The 20,594-nt window shown below is 48.7% G+C and overlaps 1 protein-coding gene across 3 annotated transcripts in view; it reads left to right on the forward strand.

Annotated features, from left to right (window-relative positions):
- CACNA2D2 (calcium voltage-gated channel auxiliary subunit alpha2delta 2) overlaps window positions 1-20,594 on the forward strand; it is a 223,471-nt gene that overhangs the window by 80,276 nt on the left and 122,601 nt on the right. For all 3 annotated transcript variants that reach the window (XM_040592243.1, XM_040592245.1, XM_040592244.1), the window contains exon 3: window positions 5,395-5,511. In XM_040592243.1, coding sequence (XP_040448177.1) covers window positions 5,395-5,511 — 117 coding nt within the window. The remainder of the gene's footprint in view (window positions 1-5,394; window positions 5,512-20,594) is intronic.

Here is a 20,594-nt window from a genome sequence, read left to right on the forward strand (position 1 = left end):
GTGTGTAGTACTTTGCTCTTCTGCAAACGTGCTGGGTTTGCGCTGTGATTACACGCTGGTGTTCGGACTGGAGCTGTCCAAGCCATGTGTATTGGACTCGGGGGGCGGGGGGGGGGGGGGGGGGGCAGGAATTTCCGGGAGATAACTGTGTCCCGGATCAGATGTCTTTGCAGTGGGAGCTCCGCAGACTCTCCCGGTGGGGCTGCAGTTGGCCCTGAGCAAATCCCGGCTGGGGGTTGAGCTGTGCGTACGGCTGTACCCTGGCCTGGTGGGGCTGAGCACGGCAGGGGTCACCAGCTGCCATGGTGGGGGTTCGGCTTTTCGTTTGTTGTTTTTAAGTGAGGGGGAGTCTTGGCATGGAGGCGGTGCTGTGCAAGCACAGCGGTGTGCAGCCCCTCCGATAGCTCGATTTTGGGAAGGGCTGCTTCTTGGAGGAGGTGAAGTGGAGCTGGGGGGAAAGGGAAGGAGAAGGGGTCTCCTCTGGCTCACACGGGTACCCCACTGTCCCAGCCCTCCCATCAACATTCTCCCTCTTGTCCAGGGAGGGAGGCTGGAGACTGGCCCTGCTGCTGCACAGAGGAGGCCAGTGCCCCTGGGAAACAGCAAGGCTGGGGTTGATGAAAAAGTTTTTACTTTCTAGTGGTGCCCAAAGGCACATACATGTGCTGTGGTGCTGTACAGGGAGCTCCCCTGGAGTTTGTTATTTTCCTTCCTGTTTTATCATCAGATGTCTTGACCCCTTGAAGGGTGCTGGGTCTTCTTGTGGCAGCTTATCAAGTAGTGATTTCTGCACTTGTGGGAGTATTTCTGTGCCCTTTTCCTTCTCAGGCTGCCCAGTTTTGGTGCTGGGTGTGCTCATGGGGAGTTGGGGAGGGCAGATGCTTTCTCTGAACCCTGGCAGCTCCCTGGATATATAGGCACAGAGGGAATTGATAGGTGAGATGAGCATCGTTAGTTATGCATTAGAGGAGCAAGGCAAACAAGTGAATTTAGAGGATGGATGTTCTGAGGCAGTATCAGAGCTGCCTCCTCGGTTGTACAGTTGCTGCTGTGACCATGTACTAGCAATCAGTTGTGTTACCAGCTCTGCTTTTCAGTAAGGCTACTTAGCACGGCTGTGCTGGTTTAGATCATCTTCTCAGCTGTTTCTAATTGCACTATGCTTAGGAGTTTTTGGATTAAATTTTTCATGTTGCAGGCTCTCTTGAGCTATTTGATTTCCCCCCCCATACCTGCCACCATTATCTTTTTTTATTTTTATTTTGCTATTTCAGTTCAACTCCGTACTTTCTGTTGTTTTGCCTATGTTAATATTTCCTCCTGCTCTTGCCACTTACTAGTTCCCCCTCAGCCACTGCCGGACTCTTCTTTCTACTGCCATGCCTGGATCTTTTGGCTGCTGCATCCAGCTTCAGCCCTTCCCACACTTTTCATTGACATTTGCAGTTTATCATTTGGTCTTGATCCCTATCCCCTGAATACAACAGCTTCGTCCTCTGTGCTGCCTGAGGGCTAATACCTCTGTAAGTAATTCAGGGGCTCTGTGCAGCCCTTCTGCGGACCAGTGACTGAAAGTTTGCCACCCATGTTGAGCAGGGCTGATGCAGGGGTATTACCCATTCCAGCCTGGCTGGAGCATTGCAGGATCGGGCTTGGCTCTCGTGTTCCTGCATTGCCTTCCACTTGCCCTGCTTGTCGCAGGGGTACATGCAGGCTGTGAGGGGATGGGGTGTGTTTGTTGTGAAGGGATTGCAAATTAAAACCCAGTCTATGAAGAGCATGCACCCTGCCCCCCACTTCTCCCCAAGGGTGCCGGTATGGCTGGGTGTGAGTGTACCTGTGCAGAATCAGAAGCAGCAGTTTCGTGACTCCAAGGTCACTGCTGTTACAAATTTGAAACCCAGGTCCCAGAGCACCCGATCACAGGAGAATTTCAATGAGAATGGCTTTCTAATCTGGACAGAACTAACAGCTTCTGCCATCGCTGAGGAACGTTTGGGATGTCTTTGGTCAGAAAATCCTCCCTTCGATTCAGCTTGAGGAAAAACACAATATGGAAAATGTCACCTTAGATAAGTAAAACTAGGGCAAGTTCTGAAAACCCAAAGCAAAATGCTACAATGGAGAGCGCAAAGCTATCTTAATTGCCTGGAGCAGTACCATTCATTCCCCTGCCTGTCTGGTGCGTTCTTGTGCACGTATGGTCACTGTTAATTCATGTTGGATTGTTCTAATTAACGCCAACGAACTATTCAGCCAAGAAGACTGCAGAGCTCTGCAGCTGCAGAGAAGGCTGGAGGAACATCTCCTGGTTTCTTTTTCTGTTTTTACCTCCCTTGTGGACAGGCACCGTTTCTGTCCGTAACCAATAGGAGCCAATTTTCTGTTTCATAATAGGAAAATACTAAAGTCAGGACGCCCTCCTTACCCAAAGCTTTCTCCTTGAAGATTGTTCCTCTTTGCTTTCCTAATTGCTGCTGCTCAGCTGGAGGTAACGTGCATCTTCCCAACAACATTATTTTGTTATGCTGTTACTTACCAAAGGGAAAAAAAGAGTATGAGAGAATATTGCTTTGTGTCGAGCTTTCCTCGCTTTAACCCTTTCTGTGCTGATGTGGGATGTTTAGCATGTAATGTTTTGCTATTAGCAATATATTCTTTTTAGTCTGAAGTTCTGGGTGTGATGGAGCCCTCATGTGAAGAACACCTAGAAATAATTTCTGCTGGAGTCTGAGCATGCCTCTAAAAGGTGTTCTCTCACTAAAGCATCCTCTTTGGAGTCACTGTGCTGATGTAACGATCACCTAAAATAAGAGAGGAGCTGCCAAATTGATGTGACATATGGGGGGGTTGGGGACCAAAATGATTTGGGTGAAGCCCTTGGAATCAGATTGGCTGAAAACTTAATGCTTGGAGTTACCCTTCCATGAAGACTGGCAGGTCTGGAGCCTGCAAGAGCAGAGACTCAGGGAGGATGCTGGAGCCATGCTCTGTGTGTTTCTTGGGGACTGAGGAGTCTGATGAGGATCCCAGATGTTTGGTTTGCTGTGTCTCTGCTCTTGGCCTGTGCTCTTGCAAGTCAGTAACCAGGAAAATTCACAGAAATGCTATTTTCTCCAGAAACTTGAGAAATGAGCAGGTCTGAGCCTTTTGTGTGCCCTCCCACTGACAGAGGTGGTATGGGTTGCCATCCTGGCAGCCAGGGCAGGCTACCTGAATCCCTTGGGGCTGCTTTGGGGAAAAAACAAACCAACCAAAGAGCTGCCTGGAGTAGAGCTGGGATGGAGTAACGGTGTATTTGGACACAAGGCTGCTGGAGGGGGCGTGCTGTTGGGAATTTCCTAGTGGTACGGAAGAAAGAAGGAGCTCGGGCAGAGCGTGGACCCCAGCAAGAGCTGCAGAAAACAAAGCTGAAGCCTGAAGATGAACCCTGCAGGCCTGGAGGGACTGTGCAAAGCCAAAGAGCAGCCTTTCACTTCGTCTCCAAGCGTACTTCTGTGGCTGCAACCTCACAAACCACTTTTTTAACCACAGAAGGAAAGGGTAGGCTCTGTGTGTGGGGGGTGTCTCTGCACAGGCCCTTGAATTCATCACCAGCTGCCTTTTGGTGAGCAGAGTTGCTTCTTGCTCCAGCTTGTTAGCGTCTGGAGAACAAAAAGGGCAGACTTTCCCAATATATCAGGAGGGTCTCTTCCTGTTCTTAAGCTGTGTGTTGTGCTGCTGTCCAGACCCTGGGCACACTTGCCTGCCCATACCTTTATTTTTGCTGGCTCCACCAAGAGCGACAGTTGTGGTGGTATCAGCCCAGTGGCTTCTCTAGCCGAGCCTCCCCTTTGACCTGCCTTTTGCTGCCAGCACAGGGTGAAATGTGGGGTTTTCTGAGGTACAGGCTTGTCTTGTGGAAGCTGCTTGTTTACTGTGTGTGTTTGGGTGCTGCTCTAAGACCCAGAGCAGAGGCAGGCAGATGTTCCATGAGAAATGGTTTCTGCACCGCCTCGTCTCTTCCTTTGTTGTAAACGGCCAGGTCTGCCGCAAGCCAGCAGTTGCAGGCAGAGTGCTTCACCTCTACTGATGCTCCAGCCAAGAGGGGGTTTTGTCCCGTGGGAAGCAATGATTCAGCTCCCAAGGATCGTGCAAGTGCGGGTAGGTGCCAGACATGCTTAGCATGGAAATCACAGCTAAGCATGGAGTCAGCTCCCTCCTTGGGGAGGTCCAGCTCTCCTTGGAGGGTTTTCTGCTGCCAGATGTCTTCATGTCTGGAATTGCAGGTATTTGTTAGTAGCCTGAGGATTCGGAGAGAAGCAGAATCCTGTTTGCTTTGTGGTTTTCTTCGTGTATTAAGAAAAGATAAGCATAAGGATTATTTTTCCCCCCTAATCTCAGATCATGGTTAAAAGCTCTCTTTTACCCTGTGTTGGTTACACCTGACTTTGCAGACAGACCAATTTAAGTCAGAAAATGATCTGAGGAGATGATTGAGGGGTTGGTGGTTGCGAAGTCTTGTGGTAGGACTGAGCCCTTCTTGTTGGGGCAGTGCTGACACCGGCAGCACTTCCCTTGGGGTGACTTTGTCCTCTGCAGTTGGCTGATGTGGCTTGGAAGGCCAGGCCCACAGGTCACAGCCACATGCTTTGGGTGCAAACATTCAAATTCAAAAAAGTGACTGCATCTGCCCTTCAGGATAATCCCAGTATAGACATGTGCCTCTCCCCACCATCCCCACCACAGCCTGGCCAAGTTCTGGACTAGTTGCAGAAATCCTGATTTCTTGAGGGCACCACATTACTACAGCTTCCTTAGAGACGTGGTTTTATCCTACTTCATGTGACCCCCTTGCTCCCGTTCTGGTACCCACTGCTGCCTCTGCCCGGGGCTGCCTGAGGCTCCACACCTGGCCCTGGCCAACCCAGTGGCAGTGCACAGAGAGCTGGTGGCAGGCAGGGAGCTGGGCTTCACCTGCACCATTCAGCAAGTGGCCTTGGGGAGGGGAGGGGGCTGTGCGCGGTCAGTATGCTTTAGGGGTGCGTTTGGGTGAGGAAGAGCACAGAAAGAAGCACAGCGGCTCTGCCTGTGCTGCTGGTTTGGCTCGGGGCGGGGGGCGGGGGGGGTGCGCAGTGTGGTGGGCAGCTCAGCTTCTGGGGGAGAGGGAGGATGCTCACAGCCTGCAAGCACAAAGGCAGCTAGCTATAAAGCCAGTGGTGTGGGCAGCAGGTCAAATGCTTTTTTTTTTTTTTTTTTTCTTTTTTTTCCTCCCCTCATTTCCAAAGCTTATATTGTTACCTAATCCATGTTGCTAAAATTCTTTTGTGTTGAGAGGATCAGCTTTTCTGTGGGAAGGCTGCTGTCCTTCTCTCTAATATTGACTGCCTTTCTTTCTCTTGTTTCCCTTCTTAGATCTACAATGAGAATAAAAACCTGTTTGAAGTCAAGGAGAACGTGCCCAGGAAACTGGTGGAGAAGGTTGCAGGGGACATCGAGAGCCTCTTGGCCAAGAAAGTCCGTGCTTTAAAGGTAAGGTGATGGGTCTGTGTGCCGATCCTTTGACAGATATGTTCTGTTTAAAGAAGAGGGTTGATGCTGGCTTAGCCTTATGATCTCGGCTTCAAAGTGATTTCTGTGGTTGTGTGGCCTTTTCTGGGAACTGCATTCTGTAGATTCATATGGAATATGTCTGGGGTGTGAGGCAAGGATGTGTCATGTGAGGATTTACTATAGGTATCTTGCTTTCTATCTTCTCCCACCGTGATGTGAACAGCTGAAGGTGCTGCCACAAGAATACAAGTGACAGCAAAAGCCTGGCAGAAAATTTGACCCAGTCATTTAACTGGCGGTATGGTGAGCGGCAGCAAAGGTACTGCAGGTACTGCAGTGTCCCTGCAATAGCTCATGGAAATGTTTCAGACAAGTGGGGGGTTTCCTGTTTAGGAGAGGATGTGCTGAAATGTTTGTGCCAGTGCCTGGTACTCAAATCCTGTGATTGACCGCTTGTGTGAGTTGCCCTACTAGGTGCCTGCATACATTTCCAATCTACCGTCCTACTTTGTAACACTCCTTTTAAAATGAATTAATTTTATCTGTAGTGGAGCAAGGTGACCTGCTCGTGGTGCCAGCTCGGTAAAACCCAGCAGTGGCTGTAACGAGGCAGCAGCGGAGCTGCGCTCTGCTACAGTGTTCTTTGCTACTGGGGAAGAGACAAGTAATTGCTTTCCTGGAGAGATGGAGATATCCTCTCTGCTGCGGAGTGTGGGAGCTGTGTAAGAGCTTCACTGCCAGGAGCTGTAGTGTCCTCTCAAATCCCCAGCTGTAGCCAGCAGCATGATGTGCCATGGACATCTGGCAGTATGGCCAACTGGATGTGGTTTGCAGCTTGATGAACTGGGAGGGCTTCTGCGGGGCGATAGACAAGGGGAAGGATTGGAGCAGGTGACATGGCTGTTGTGTCTGCACAGCCAAAAAGGCTTGGTCACCCTTCAACCTGGTAGGCAGGGTGACTAAGGCAGTGAGAGCTTGGAAGTGGCCAATCTCCATGCTGGGTAAGAAGTAGCTGAGAGAGGGTATGTGGGAGAAATCACAAAACACCCATGTAGACCTGGAGAGTCTCAAGACCTAATAGGATCTGAGTCATGGGTGGTCAGAGCCTGGCCAGAGGGTCAGGTTGGTATGGGGCTGTCTACAGTGACTGACAAAAGTGGTAACTGTAGGGATTTGGGTGAAGAAGACTGTTGTATATTCAGTTCTTGACTTTGGGAGGTGAAGGTAGTCCCCCTTGGGTCTCACACCAGGTGTTTTAGCTTGAGTGGAAGGAGCTGAAGTGGCACTGAATTGGGGTATGCTTTGCCAGCACTGCATTTGGGTTTGTGGAAGTGAAGACCAGGGGCACCAGTTCTTTTCCTAACATGAACTTGCATCCCTGTGTCCATATAGTTTGTGTGCATGCCTGAGCGTGCATCATCTATTAAACATTCCAGAGATGTGCACCACCTACAGATGCTGGAGGAGGACACAGGTGACAGAGGTTAGTTGCAAACTTGATATGTACCTGGACAATGTGTTGCTCCTGTTGGATGGGCAGGGTAATAACGCCAAGTTACACAGCAAGACTGTGCTGCGTGATTTCCACTGGGTCATTTGACCTTTTTGTTGGGTGTTGGGCAGGAGTGGTTGGTGCACTGTTAAGGGCTCGCCTTGTGCTGGACCTGATGCAGTGGAGGGATTCTGACAGTGCTGGTTAGATAACAGGGACTTGGTGCTGGTTTATTGTAGTGGGAACAGTGATCCGTTGACCTGAATTAGTCCTTTCAAGAGAACTCCTTCAGGGCGCAGTTGGTGGATGGAGCAGTTTCTTACATCCAGCTTGTGTGAAATTCTTGATGTCTCGGGCTGGTGCTGCTGACAACAAAATCTGGAAATGGGGAAGCTGATGGGAGGAGGAGAAACTGGATCTTCTGAATCTCTTCCATGTCGTGCTAAGTTCCTTTGAAACAGTAGGGCTCCCACAGCTGCTTCCACTCTCCAGCCTTTGTTTTCTTCTGTCTCAGCTCTCCCCCTAGTTGAATCATCTCCCCTGGAGTCATTTCCTCCCCTTCTCTCATGACTCACAAGAGTGATGATGACTTTGTGAAATAAATTTTTCAGCATCTGAGTCAGGTGGGACTCCCATGTATCAGTGAGGGCAGGTGAGGAGGGAGAAATGGAGCCTCTCCAGGGTGTATGAATTGCCACGTCACTCATGCTCACTCTACTGAAAAGATGCATCCCTGTCTCCTCTGCTGCAGGAGAGAGAAGGAATACTGCTGTGCTATGGTAGGGCTTTGTAGGAAGGTGCTAGCTAGCCTTCGGGCAGACGCTATGGGCACATGGTTCAGAATTGCCATTATGATTAGGTGGTGATTCAGTCCAGTCATCAAAGAGCCTGTTTTCCTCTGTTTCTAAGTGGAAATATTAATGTCTTTATTAAAGTTAAATTGTGTGTGGAGCATTTATTAATAATACATAGTTTCTTACCTTGTGTGTTGCATTTCTAAGAAGCAGAAATCGAGCAGAAGGAAACCACACTCAGCTGTCTGGTTCTGGCAGGCATGGTGCAGTGCTGTGGCATGGCTCTGGCGCTAGCAGGACGTGATTTCCCACGTGCATTTTGGAGGAGTTCCGGAGCCAGGGGTGTGTGGCAGAGAGGGTAATTGCTTCCTTAAATAGCAGTCATCTGCAAGGGGCTGGTTATTTGAATGTTGTCCCTCCCTCTTTGTTCCAGACCATAATATCTGGTGACAGTCTCATCACGGAACAGAAAAATTCCTAGGGAGATCTTTTTGCAATCCCCACCTGTTCCAGTGGGCACTAGAAAAAGAGCATCTACAGCTGGGTCCTGGGGGACCTTCTACCTGTGTCCCACACAGTGGCCTCTGTTTAACATGGATCTGCATCAGCACTAACTGCCCTTTTCCCCAGCATCCTCCAGTCTTCTTCCCCTATGATGTCCACTGCTTCAAGTGTCACAGTCTCCTTTGGGCTCTGTAGTTCCAGCTGTCTGGTATTCCCAAACTTCAGTATAGGGGGAGGTGGAAGAGATGCTCTTCAATACCTAAAGTACAGCTGCTCTCCTTTGAAATAGAAATAAAAAATACTGTTAAGGTGGAGTAACTGAAGGAGGTGACATCAAATTTAACCAGTGTATTGCATTGTGGGGAAATTCCAGGGGTCTTGCTGTAGGTGAGGTGTAAAGAAAGGGTGGGTATGTTCCTGACTGGATAGGAGCTTAAGGGGCTTTTCTTGTCCACGCTCACGAGCTTGCCCTCGTTGGGGCTAAGAAAAAGACAACTTCCTTCACATGTGGAAGGGAACAAGGTGGCAGGTTACAAAACAACTACAAATCCCTGTTGTATTTTTCTTGTGCTGGGAATCACAGCTGGCTGGCTTGAAGCTTGACATCATCCGAGACTAGAGATCGACAGGTCAGTTGTTTGCCAAATAGGTTCTCTGCTACGTTTCTTTTTAACTTAAATTTTGTATCACTTCTTCAATCTCTTAGTGAGTTCAGACCCCTCCTTGCCTTTCTATGTGCCCGGAGGCACATGTATAGGCAGGGCTTCTTCGGTGAGCGTGTTTAGGAGACCAGATGTTGGAGTTTGGTGCTGGTGGAGTACTGAGCGAGCCAGGGAAAAGCCATCCCCTGGGGGTGGGCACGAGGTGGCTGCCACCTCTGGATTCCCAAACCTGAGGGGTGTTTTTCTCTCTTCCCTTCTCTTCTCTCTGTGTAGCCTTTCTGGGATTCCCCAATTTGCATGTAGAGAATTCTCTTCCTCTAAAGCCTCAGTGGCTGTGTTTGTTGAGGTTGGTGAAGACGAGCCAGTTTTCCATAGAAAGGAAAGGAATCAGCAACGGTAAATGGCACTGGCTGGAGCCTCCCTTGCCAGCAAATCCAGCCCCTGGCCTTTTCTGTGTGCTCAGACCACAAGGGCAGCTCTTCTTTCCTTCCCTGTGCTGTTTGCTGCTCCCACTTCATGCTCTGCTGGCGGACACGAGCTGCTCCGTCCTGCCACGCCGTGTCCCTGGGTGCCCAGCTGTCTACTGCTCATGGCCACCGCGGAGGTCTCGGCAGCCCAGCCCCGCTTCCTCACCTGTGCCGGCCACGCCAGACAGCATGGTCAGAGCAGGAGGATGGCGGGGGGGCTGCTGAGGGTACGAAAGGCACCAGCGCAAGCAGCTGTGCCAAGCCCAGGGCCTTGGAAAACTCTTCTATTGCCGCAAAAGCATCTCTGCAGTGAAAAGGTGGTAGGGGAACAAGAGGAGGTCATTGCCTATGTGCAGGATCTAGGAGGGTACTTCCCCCTCTCCTTCAGGTCTACAGACACCCCAGATCTGATTCTTTCATAACGTTAGGTGAAGTGCATGAGCAATGCCTCCAAGTCTATCCTTTCCCGAAGCTCTGTAGACTGGGGGAGGAAGGGAGTTCTGATTTGATGGAGGAGGAGGCTGAGAGATGAATATTTGTGATCCTAGGGTATGTTTTAGGCTCGTTTCTACTTTTTATACCATTCTTGTAAAGGCTGCTTTTGGATGCCGACTGCTTCATCCTTCACATATTTAACCACAGACAGTTTGCTTTGCCTTCTGAGAGCAGCACATCCCACAGTTTACTGAGAGGGTTATGCCCTGAAGTGAGGTATTTATACACCGTGACCGGCCTAAATATTGCCACCTGTGCTGGTGGTCTTCTCCCGTCTCTAAAAAGAGGCTTCCTGATCCATAGAACACGGTAGGAATGAATGTCTGCAGGCTCTGGCGTTGCCCCCATGGGATGCTGGTGACATGGTTGGTCTGGTATTTTTTCCAAAGAGCTGGTTTAGTTTTGCATATTGTACATCACCAGCAAAATCTTTTTGACTTAGGGTCAGCTTTGTTGCGTTTGCAGTGGACCTCAGCTGTGTGCAGTATCAAAAATGATGCAGTGAGCAGAAGTGTGGCAAAGTGGCATTTCCTGTCTCAGAGAACTTAAAATGTGTATTATATACATCTGTGTGTATTTTACATAGACGTATGTATGTGTCGTAGGTTCAGTGCACCTTGAGTGACTCCGGCGATGAGAGAACTAACAGCACTTTCCAGTAGTTAAGGGAAGAGTTTGTGGGGTTAAAGTTTGTGGGGTTTCCTTCAGTTGAAGTGTAGGAGCTCACAATATATTTCACTGGAGATTTTCAAATTTTCCTGTAACGAGTAGGAAACCCTACACCTGGCATACAAAGGACAAGACTGGGGATTTTCTGTCTTTTGAAAGCATACTACAGGGATGTCTGGCTGGGTTTCCTGTGGCTACAAAGCCTGGGTGAACATTGCTCTAGGAGGCTGTGGTGTTCCCATCTACCTTGGATCCTAAGGGAAGGTAGGGAAGAGCTGGGATTTGGTGCACAGGGTTTTTGTACTGCCTTAACCAAATTTCTCAGTTCTGTCTCTGATTTCCACCCCACACCCTTGGTTTTGTGTTTTCACACTTACTGGCATTTTTTCCTTGCATATTCCTTCTCATGGTGCAGTTAGGACTTGGCCATGCTTTAGGATCCTGTGGTGGAGGGTGAGGTGAGAGCTTGGTGCATTACCATGAAGTACTTCCCAAGCCGGCTTCTCAGCGGTGAGAGATGGTCAGTGGAGGCGTCGCGGGAGGTGGGAGATCAGGCCTGTTGTGCTTTTAGTCCTGGTTGAATGCTCAGCACATTACTGTTCAGCTGGGACTAGTTCCAAGCTCCATTTACGTCTGGCACAAGTATATATCAAGAGTGCAGAGGGGATTTAATTGGACAGGTTTATCCCTTTAACAATTCCAATAGCCCTGAGATTTCCCTTGAAGGTGTGTGGTGAACAGAGTCTTTATCAGCTCTTCTGAGGTTTTGCTTGTCTGAAGAGCTGCAAAAATTGGCATGCAGCAAAGCATCTCTCAGCCCAGTCTGGAGCATCTCCCCACTCCCTCCTCTCTGGGAAGCAGAGGCGCTGACCTCTGTCATGGTGTGGACTGATAGAAAATCGGCAGCATGTGCACAGCAGCTTTCCCTTCCCTCCTTTGCTGTTGGGGTGTTGCTGTCCTCTTGGTGACATGTGGTCTTCAGGGCAGGCAGTAAAAGGGGTGAGCGTTCAATGCGAGCAGCCCTGGGGTTGTACCGGGTTTCTCCTCTGCTGCTGGCAGCTCGAGGTCCCATTTCCATCTCGCTGCCCTGCTGAGGTGTCTGAAACATGTTCTGCCAGGTGCTCGTTGGCCAAGTCATTGATGTGTTGAAGTAGAGGGGTGCTAGGCCACGAGCAAGCGTGTCCCCTGAGCTGCGGCGCTTCAGGGCTTGGGCTTGGGTGGCAGCACGTAGTGCTGTACGTGTGGCCCTCCTGGGTTTTCTTGCCGCAGTGGCCCTGGATTTTTACCTGGTGAGGGACTTCTGGGCATGCCAGAAGGCCACCAGTGGTCACACCCTGGCCTGCTGGGTCCCAGACCAGCATCCGAGCCAAGGGATGCGTTACCTGTCTCACCTAGGCAGCAAAGCAGGGGGAGGAAAGAAGGAATTAGCATAGTTCAGGTGAGCTCAGGTGCAGCCTGTGGTTTTGGTGGGTTGTGGTCATTGCCCTGTGCACACCTGCTCGTTCCAGCCACACAGACACATTCAGGAGTTCTTGCGTTCATGTAGGAAGGACCACAGCCCACATCCACCTTGTGCATGCTGAAGTACAAAACATTTAAAGGTATGTTCTCTGTGTTTTGTTAATTCATAGTGACAAATCCATCCCTCTTCCCACTTCTTTGCTAATGGCTGGTTAGTGGCTTTTGGTTGTAATTCTACTTTTAATTTGCTCTTAATCAAATCCTGGCTGACTGTCCCCGTGTATTTATTTATTTATTTGTTCATTCATTATTTGTGTGTGTGTGTGTGTCTTTTCCTGACTCACAATTGTTCTTGTGCTGGACCTGCTCCAGTAATCCAATTTGAATCCAATCTCCCAGGTCTGGAATTCTAATTTACAGATTGCAGAGGGGACCCGAACAATGCCCGCACACCAGAATGGGGGTTTATTGTCTAATCTAATCAGGGACAATCAGATGTTTGTAACAAGTCTATCAAAACTGTATTGGGCCAGTTTGCCGAGCAATGTAACCAGCTTTCTTAATAGCACTAACACGATTTAGGGCTTCCTGCACTTTCATGCAGATTATGTTGAACGTTTCCCTTTCTTCTCCCATGAATGCTTGGCAGCAGCCCAGCCCGATGGGCTTTAAAGCTTTGTAAGCTGCTTGGTGCCCTCTGTGGCAGCGGGTTGTGAGGAGGCAGGGGCTGTTGCTGCCTCCCCCAGCACCAGCGCACGCGGGAGGTTGGAGGGCTCCTGGGGTGATGCCGTTTGGGGGCACCTGTGCAAGGTACGGACTCAGTATCTCAAATGTATCTGGAGTCACGGATGGGGGAGTGAAAAGTGATGGCCCTGACCTGTTAAAATATTCAGCAAGTCTCCATAGCAGGTCACTAGCCCTGTGTGCATGCTGTCAGCCTTCAGGCACCATGGGCTTGCCTGGCTGTTGGTAAAGAGCAAGTGAAGGAACCTTTGTCCTCTCTTGCCCTTGGCAGATCAAAGCTGTTGTTTCTGGGTACTCACTGTATGAAGTCTGGACAGTTGCTGTTCAGTGGAAAGACCTCTCTAGGGTTATTTGGGATGCCCTCTCAGTGTCTGGAGCAAAAGAGGAGGCAAAAGTAGTTCTGCAAATGAGCTGATGTCCCTTAGTGGACATCATTAACCCAAATTGGATTTTCCTTACTTTTCCTGTGCAAATAAATAGTTTCCTGACTTCTCCTTTCCTGAAAACTGAAATATTTCTCTGGTCCCTTACCCTGGCAGCTATCTGTCAGCCAGCAGGTGAATTTACACTGGTTCTTGTGCTCCAGGCCTGTACCCCTTACCTCTGCACTTGATGCCTTTTGCCCAGGTGTTTATTTTAGGCTTATGGAAACCTTCCTGCCCCAGAGCATCTTCCCTTCAGCAGGCACTGTGTGCTGCACTGCTCGCCGAGGCCAGCACGTCCAGGGGAGCTGCCGGTGCCTGCATTGTAGCCAGGCTGAGGTTCGTGGTCTTGGGTCACGCAGCAGCACTGGGAGCTTTACCTGGGCTTTTGGCCTGAGCAAAGCTTGCCCTCTCACCCACTCCCTGAGAGCTGCCGGGCTGGTTTGCATGTGCAGAGAGGAAGACTATGAACACCCTGTAAGGGGAGCTAGCCTTTCTTTGAGGGTTTAATTGCTGTGCATGTCTTGTCTTTGTGTGCTCTGCTCCCTATGGTGTGAGGAACCCAGAGACCTCCGAGACCAAACGAAGGATGAAATAGTCCTTAAAGGATGTTTTACCTCCCTTCCTAAGACTGTGTCGTGTATTTGACAGCAGTTGGCATGTTGTTTTTCAGTTTTCCCTGGTTTTTCCAGTGCAGGAGCAGCACTCTTAGCAGAAGTGAGGGTAACTAAAGCTGTTAGCGTTGGCAAGAGATTTGCAGCAGTTGAGTTCTTGGCTGTCTTAAAGCTGGGATCAGTCAGCTTGGTCCTTACCCTGTCGAGCTCCCGAGGCCTGGTGGGGCCACCTCATTCCGTGCACCGAGGGGATGTCTTTGGGATGGTTGAAAGGGTAAAAGGAGATGGGTAAGGCTTACTGGTCTACTTGTAGAGGTAAATACAGATATAAAAGTGGTGAGTGGTGCAATAGAAGAGGGGGAATTGGTGCTAGGGAAGAGAATTGCCATTTAATTCTTTATAAAACAACCTTTAAATGTGGCTGGGAAGATATGTTTGCAATGATAGCAAAAGAAAAGAAACCTTGTCACTGAAAAAGGGATTTATTTGAATTTCCTCGGTTAGTTTTGGTGTGAAAAAATGCATTTCCATGGCAGTTTGGTAGCTAGAGTTGCTTCTGTGCCCTGTCCTGTGACTTCGTAATCTGTGCACAGTTGGAGGGCAAGAGGAGGAGCTTTGTTTCCCTGGGGTTACCTGTAGTTTTGCGGGGAGTGTGTACCTCTGCACTTTTGAATCTGCTCTCAGTCCCTGGGAATTCAGCCCCTGCCCTCTGTACTGCTGTACATCTTTGCAGAGCTCTCTGAAGCCTAAGATCTTGGGCAGAAAAGGCTCCCACCAGTTTATTCTGGTTTCATGTTTTTCCCCCTGAATGTTTGAAATGCATCATCTGGAATGGAAGGCTCTTATATTGAATGGGAATAACTGACCTGGGAAGAAAAACTGAATCATTTTTGATTCAGTTCAGGTAGAACGAGGATTGGGTTTTTTAAGGGTTTCATCCCCTAGTCGAACTAAAAATCAATTATTTGTATAGTTCTGTTTACGGACGAGTAGTGAAGTTAAAGACTCTAATGACTGAGGGGGTGGAGGCTTGGTCCTGAAGGTTAATTGACTTGCATGAAGCTTTTTTGTCTCAAAAGCTCTCTTCAAATCCCACCTTCTTTTCCTAAAGAAAGTGGATTTGGCAAGTCTCATTTCTGCAGCCCACGAAACCCAAATCAGCTTTGGCACAGCTTATCTCAGTAGGTCTCTGCACGAGAGTCTTATGACTTGAATAGCATGGATAGCTGCAGGTGAAGAGCAAGAAGCAGCCATGAAGATGGCTTGCATAATAGCGATTTTGCTTGGCTCTGGGAAGCAGTGCTGTGCTGTTGTACACAAGCTGGCACGCAAGCGTGCTCCCTGTCTTGTACTATGGTGTGTATGCTTTCTGTCTTACACTGCTTTGCTTTGCATCTAGTGAAGCTTTAGTGGGGTGAGCCTGAAACCCATCAGCACCCAGCCCTGCCCCATAGCAAGGAGCTATTGTATGTTCCCAGAGCAGATGATGGCCATTAAATGTTTGAGTGACACTACAATGTGTAAAATATCTGCGATAAGGATCTAGCAAATCTTTATTTTAAAAAAAAAGAAAAGCTACAAGAATGTAAATTGCACATACATTTGTGATAAAGAGCCAGTGATAACATTAAAGAGATTGTATCAATTTAATGCAAGTTTAGTGCCAAAGCCTGTGAACTGCTCTTTGAAGAGGAGTTGCTGGGAGCCAGTGGTATTCCAGCAGACAGTGCTCAGATGGTCTGGGTCCTCTGGACTAGACATCCCTGCAACAAGTGTGCTGCATGGGAGCTGTCTGCTTCCTGGGGATTTAATGAAAACCTTTCCTGTCTCTGCAATAAAAATAAAGCGCCCTTCTGTCTGCTGGCCTTTGGGTCCCTCAAAATGCAATTAAAAAGCAGCTTAATGCAGCCTTGTGATGAGAAATATGTCAGCATTCACAGGCACAATCTGAAGTGAAAGCCAGATGAAACAGATGCGAGCAAAAATATTTAACCGTGTGCCTGCCTGCCTGGTGCTGCTTGCAGAACTGAACCATCAGCTGAGCTGGGACCTGGGACCATCAGCTGAGCTGGGATGTGTGGGACTGGAGCAGGGCTGGCTGGAGGAGCTGGCAGCGGGAGCAGCACTGCGGGCACGGAGCCAGGCTGCAGTGGCGCTTGTGAGGGCGTGGGAGCTCATCCATAAACCAGCCTGGGTTTGGGGTGTCTCTGCCTGCCAGAGTCACCTGTTGGCTGGTGTTTCTGCTTTACGTCCTCGCTTTCTGTCCCTCTTCTGCTGTTTCAGATGTGCTGCTTTCCTGAAAGTGCCAAGGAGCATGGCAGCAAAGGCTGGTGGAAGTACCCTTGCAGGTTGGATGGAAGTGGCAACTCCAGTTTTCTGTTGCAGGGCTGCTGGCTGTAGGTCAGTGTTTGTGCCTGCCAAAATGTTTACCCAAAACTTGAAGCATAAGAATGGGAATTAAAGTTAATTTTAAAGCGGGAGGGGGGGATGGTGTCTGCAGACATGAAAATGAAAAAAAAATAATATCTTTAAGTAAAGCTGATAATTCCTTAGCAAGTGGGGGATTGTAAGCACTGGACTGAACAACACTTCCAGACTGGGATGCTAGTGCAACACTCCCACAGACACCAGCAGTGGTGCCTGTCTGTGGCTGATCACCTGGCTTTGATGCTGCAAAACGAACAATCATCTTTGACCATCCTGTGTTTGCTATTTGTGTGGTGTTACTTGTAAGAAGCGTGGGTTGAGATCCCACCTCGGCTTTAGACAAAGAACTGCTGTAGCAGCAACTTTACTGGAGTGGTGCTGGGAGCACTGTTTCATGTTGCATGCCAGTAGATGGCACAGCTTTTATATCAGCTAATTATATAGGGAGAGAACACCGGTCTGTGCTGTTCATCTTAGCCATGCCTCGCTCTCCGCTTGCACAAATGAAGATGTCTCTGCAGGTGTGCCTGTCATTGAGGAAGTCAGATAAGATTACAGGAGAAGATGTTGAGCTTTACAGCACTGGGGGGCAGTGGGAAACCATAATGGGGAAGAGGAGGTAAGCAACCTGGAAAAAGATAAGCAAAACTGCAGGGCGATGGTAGTTTGACTTCCCAAGCGTGTTCCAGCAAGTGGTGACTTCCCTTAGGATAGATATATTTGACTGCTCTAGCTTTATGCCAGGGGAAACTGAGGCCTGGAGAGATCATGCTTTGTCTTTGGTACACCTGGAAAGAAGAGCTGTGCTTCCTAATTAAGTTGTGGGACTTCTAGCTACAAGGTGTCCTTTATGTGTGGTTGCTACAATAACATCTCTCTGGAGCTCAAAGCTCCTTCTCTCTGCTCTGCTTGGGTTTAGCACTATTGTTCCCTGGCCAGTTCAGGCTTCGAGTGTGACATTTTTTAGTACAAAACGTGAAATGTGCCATTCTGAAAGGGTAAGAGTTGAACGCATCCTTAGATCTTCTCCATGTGTGATGCTGTCCAGCTGTTTTGCACATGCTCTAAACCAAAGCAGTGTTCTGGCCCATTCGGGACAGGCTTGTGGAGTTTTCTGAGTGGTGGCCGTTGGAGCTGGGTGGGTTGCTCAGGTGCAGCAAGGCAGCTGTGAAACAGAGAGGGAGGCTGCTCATCCCTCCGCACCCCTGTCCTGGGAGATGCACAGAGACCCAAACATTAGAAGCAGTCTTTCTTCCTATCTTCTGCCTGCTGAAGAACAACTTTTCGTGGCTGAAATTGATTCTTGCAAGTGGATGGAAAGGATATATCCCAAATCTTGAGGGCCTGGAGTGCATGTAGAATATAAAACAGAGTATATGTATGTGCTGCTGTAAATAGAGTTGTCACTCTAAAAGAAATGGGGTTTCTAGTGCTTGTCAGATCACTTAAAAACCATTTTTATTACTAGATTACATTCTAAGATAAAGTTTATTGTAGCAAAAAAGAGGGAAGGCGTAGGATTTAACTGCAGATTTGGAAACACACTTAAAAATTATGAAGAGTCTTTGAGCCTTAGCTGAGGGCAGGCTGCCTGCTTCAGAGTTTCCCTCTGGGGCATCTCCTGCCCAGCAGATTTAAAGGATGATTTCCTTATTTTGTTGCAAACTCTGCTCTAGCATGTCACCTTTTATAATCAAGCAATGATGTATCAGGTGGACATTGGTGCACCTCATGAGTCTGGCTCCTGGGGAAGGGGGGTGGGGGCAGAAACCCTTCCAAGGTGTCTGCCCCAGCTGGGAGTGTTGGGGAACACACAGTTACCTAAATGTGGCTTTAAAGCAACTGCTCTAAGGGTTTCATGTCAAAACTGAGGGTCAATCCTGGCACATGTTGACTTTCTTTTTCCCATTCCTCTCCGCCATGACTGTTGCTTCTAAAGCATTTTGCTCTAGTTATATCCTTTGGCTACGCTCTTACTTTTAGTGCTACATCTGCAAGCAAAAGAAAACGCTGGGTGGGTGCCAGCCCTCTTCTTAACCATACTCTTTGCAGATACCAGTAGCATCCCTTTTTCTATCCCAGCTCCTTCCATTTTTTCCTCCTAGTTGTTCCTTGTGATATTTGTCTACCTTTGACATGTATCGGTGGCAGTTAACAGCGTGTTGTTCTCAGTCATCTCAGCCGTTTGTTTGATGCAGTGTGCCAGAGAAAACAGCAGTCATCTCCTCCCACCAGGCTGGGACCTCAGAGTTGTGTTGTTTTGCATCTACCTGCTTCATCTACCATCATAGTTTAGATAACCACAAAGCACATCACAGAGCAGATGCTGGAAGAAGCAGTTGCTCTGCAAGCACCATCTGAACACCGCAGCCCCCTGCACTGCACAGAGCAAGCACGGGAGGGAGATGGAAACGGAGGAGCGACCTGTGACTGCGGAGGGCTGTCTGGGTACAGCAGACCTACTGTTTCCAAACCAGCGTGTGGGTTTGGTCAGAACTTGGCTTCTTTGAATGTTGCACAAACATTTGAAAGTCACTCAGTATCTGGAGTGGCGAGAAGAAAGTCAGCTGGATTTAACCCTTAGATTTACACAGACCCATGTTTGCCATAACCTCTAGCCTCTAAAGAACTACATTTATTTTGCATACAGGCTAATGCAGGTAGTCCTCACTGCCTTGATATTAGTGTTTTCTTGTCTCTCCCACCCACAGCCCCTACTGAAACGCAGAATTCTGCAAGGTCCCATTCTGAGTAGCTGTTTTGCTCCCTCTGTGCTGAGCATCCCTAAAACCTGAGCCATAATAGCATCCCAGCTAATTATATCACTGCAGATTTATTTCATGGTAATATTATTGCTGGCCTCAGGCATCACCACTATTGTTGGAAAACATCGAATGATCACAGCTCCTTAGCTGCCTCCATTAAACCTGAGAGAAGTGTCTGGGCCTGTTTATAAGTTTGTATTTTGATGAGAGCCAAGGATTGATGAGCTAGTGGATGCGAGGTTTGCAGAACGTGCCCTGGAGGGAAGCTTGCTTTGTCACGGCAGCCATAAGGTGCAGATGGCAGGATCTCTAGCTGAATGCATATGCAGCCTGGGAGGCAGGGAGTGAGAGCATCACCTTTATCTCTTCAGGGCAGACCTTGCCCCCTCCCTCACAGCAGCATCCAGCAGCTGAGGGCTTCGTGGTGCTCTGTGAGGGACAGCTCTGTGCTCTGGACCAGCAGTGCTGGTGGCTTGGTCGGAGCTGCTCCTGGGGAAGGGGGTGTTTTGAGTAAGCAAGTCATCTTGCGATGCCTTCTGCCAGAAGTCTTAGAGGCAGAGCAGAAGAAAAGGCAAAAATATCAGTGCTGTTTTTCAACAAAAAATGAAGAAAAAGAATTCAAGAATTTTCTCCGTTTTCCTTGCTAGAAATAAAATTCTTTGGCGTGCTGAGTACCAAGGCCGCCTGCTAAGAGCATGACTGTAGGTCCGTGCTGTATCCCCAGGGCTGTTCTGTTCCTGGGACCCAAGCTTGTAGCTGCTTGGTGCTGCAGGTTGCATCCCATATGGAGCACAGTGCTGGATGGCAGTAGGTCTGTAGGGTGAAGCACTTGGTGTTGAAGACCTGATATCCGTGCTCTGGTTTTTGGAGGATATATCAAAGTATTTCAGCATACGTCCCAGTACTGCGCCAGCTGGTTGCAAGGGAGCTTTTGCCTGTGCCTGAAGCCTGGTTTGACTTGCAGGGATCGAGTGACCATCATCCCCAGCCAGTATGTTGGTCGTCCCCAGGCAGTCACCTAAGGGAACAGCAAAAGATTATCGCAGATCTGAGATTTTAGCTCATGTGGAGAACGTGAGGAAGTATCTTATCAAGGTCCCTTTCAAGATCTGTAAAAGTAGATCAGTTGTTATTGATTTTACTGTGTCTGTCTGTGAAGTCTTTTTTGGTTATGGTGTGAAGTTCTCCAGCATAGCACTGAGTGGGCCAAAAACTTGACTGAAATGGGGTCAATAAATTACATGTAGACAAAAGGCACTTACACTCAGACTGCGTCAAGTCTCCTGGTAATTTCAGCAAAACAGTCAGAGCAGAAATACACTGATAATTATTTAAATTAGACTCTGAGCATTGAATTTTTTTTCTTCAAGTAACAGCACTTCAGCACTTGTCCAGATGAGTGCTAATTTACCCAAATTGAAAGGTTTATTAAACATGCCAGCCAGTGCTTTAGTAATATTTAGGACAGCAATTTTGCTTCATTATATCTCTTAACAAAGAGGACACAGGCTTCTTGATCCAGCACCAGAGCAGTCAGGGGATGTTG

Source organism: Falco naumanni, chromosome 4, assembly GCF_017639655.2.
Source record: "Falco naumanni isolate bFalNau1 chromosome 4, bFalNau1.pat, whole genome shotgun sequence".
Lineage (NCBI taxonomy): Eukaryota > Metazoa > Chordata > Aves > Falconiformes > Falconidae > Falco > Falco naumanni.